Genomic DNA, 1,567 nt, shown 5'->3' with positions numbered 1-1,567 from the left:
CCGCTCCTCCTTGGCCTCCTCTGACACCTCGGGGTAGACGACCAGGAACGCGGCCGTCAGGAAGCCCAGGAAGGCGCCCACGGAGGCCACCATGGGGATGACGCGCACGGTCCCCACGGCGTCCACCACGGTGCCCAAGGCGGAGGCCACCAGGATCTGGGAGATGTACACTTGGCAGGACAGGATGGCACAGTCGATGCCAAAGCCACGCTTGGAGCTCCCCGGGCTGTGGTGAACGTACTGGCGGGGGAGAGAGGGGTGAGCACGTGTCGGGGCGACCCCCACCGGGTCCCACGTCGCCCCTGAGCGGCCCTCCAAGTCCGGCCGCACCCACAGCCCGACCCACCTCCTTGATGTCGTGGTACTGCCCCAGCAGGGCGTAGGGGCAGTAGGAGATGCTCATGGACACGACCCCCATGGTGCTGATCATCACCATGGCGACGTAGACATTGGCGAACATGGCCATCACCGCCGTGCCGACGGAGAAGCCCAGCGTGCCCAGCACGTAGATCACCCGGATGCTCAGGTCATAGTTGTCCAGATACTTCTGCAGCAGGGCTGCGGGATAGCCAGCCCCGCCCCGTGAGGAGCCCTGGGGCCGCAGGCAGCAGCTTCCCGTGCCGCCCCTGGCTGGCCGCCAGCAGGCGGCCCGCTCTGCCGCCCTGCTGCCTGCAGCTGCCCTGGCCACGCGGCCAACGCCGCCCGGCCAGCTCCCCGAGGCCCGCCTGCCTGGCCCGCCCCACCACCCAAGGCCGTGGGCGGCCCCCAGCCTCTCGCGGGGAGAGGACGTCAGCGGTCCGGTCACAGGCACCGGGCCTGGTAGTGCTGACAGTGCCCGCTGCCTGGGCCTGGCCTGCTCCAGCTGGCAGGAGAGCAGGCAGGGCGGGGCCCCAGTACCCCGAGGCAGACTGGGCGCCTGGATCCTGGCCCGCACTCCCACAGGGGGAGCGGCCTCCGGGAGGGGCCTTGCTCCTGCCGGGCGGCCCCTCCAGACACCCTCTTCTCTGCCACTGCACCTCCCAGTCCTAGCCAGGGCAGCAGGACTCCTGGGCTGGGGCTCCGGGTGCCAGGCCGAGACCCTCCAGCCCGGAGCCCGGCTCGGTCGGTGGGGGGGAGTGTCCAGTGGCTGGGCAGCTGCCGGGGGACGGCTTACCTGAGCAGATGGCACCAGTGGTGGCGTAAATGACCAGACCCCAGCAGCCCATCTTCACCCCGGCGTTGTAGGCCTGCCAGGCGGTGGAGTTGGAGGGAGCCTGTCCCAGAAAGGTGGGGTCAGGGCAGGAGCGCGTGCCTGACCCTGCGGGCAGGGCAGGGCCTGACTGTTCTCAGCAGGGCGAGGAGGTCACTGCGAGGACACAGCGCCTGCCCCGGGCCTCAGGCATGTGACGCTGCCGGGCCCCGCTCCCTGGCCCTGACCCTCCCGACCGGACAGACCAAGCCCCAGCCCTGCCTCTGCCTCTGACCCGGGAGCCCAGAGGTCCGGGGAGCCGCACAGACCAGTCTGACCCCGGCGCCGCGGCCAGCGTGAGCCGCCGAGGCCGTGGGTGCAGAGTGGCGGCCGGCTGGG

General features: G+C 71.3%; 1 protein-coding gene across 1 annotated transcript in view; it reads right to left on the bottom strand.

The window, feature by feature from the left end:
• SLC45A4 (solute carrier family 45, member 4) overlaps positions 1-1,567 on the bottom strand; it is a 13,993-nt gene that overhangs the window by 1,682 nt on the left and 10,744 nt on the right. The window contains exons 3-5 of the mRNA XM_012722886.1: positions 1,154-1,297; positions 347-558; positions 5-240 (exon numbers count right to left, since the gene is read on the bottom strand). Of these exons, the coding sequence (XP_012578340.1) occupies positions 5-240; positions 347-558; positions 1,154-1,297 (592 nt within the window). The remainder of the gene's footprint in view (positions 1-4; positions 241-346; positions 559-1,153; positions 1,298-1,567) is intronic.

This window comes from Condylura cristata, unplaced genomic scaffold (genome assembly GCF_000260355.1).
Source record: "Condylura cristata isolate star-nosed mole 26May11 unplaced genomic scaffold, ConCri1.0 scaffold00009, whole genome shotgun sequence".
In the NCBI taxonomy this organism is placed as follows: domain Eukaryota; kingdom Metazoa; phylum Chordata; class Mammalia; order Eulipotyphla; family Talpidae; genus Condylura; species Condylura cristata.
The sequence above is the reverse complement of the archived record's forward strand: the minus strand, read 5'-3'. Positions and strand labels throughout refer to the sequence as shown.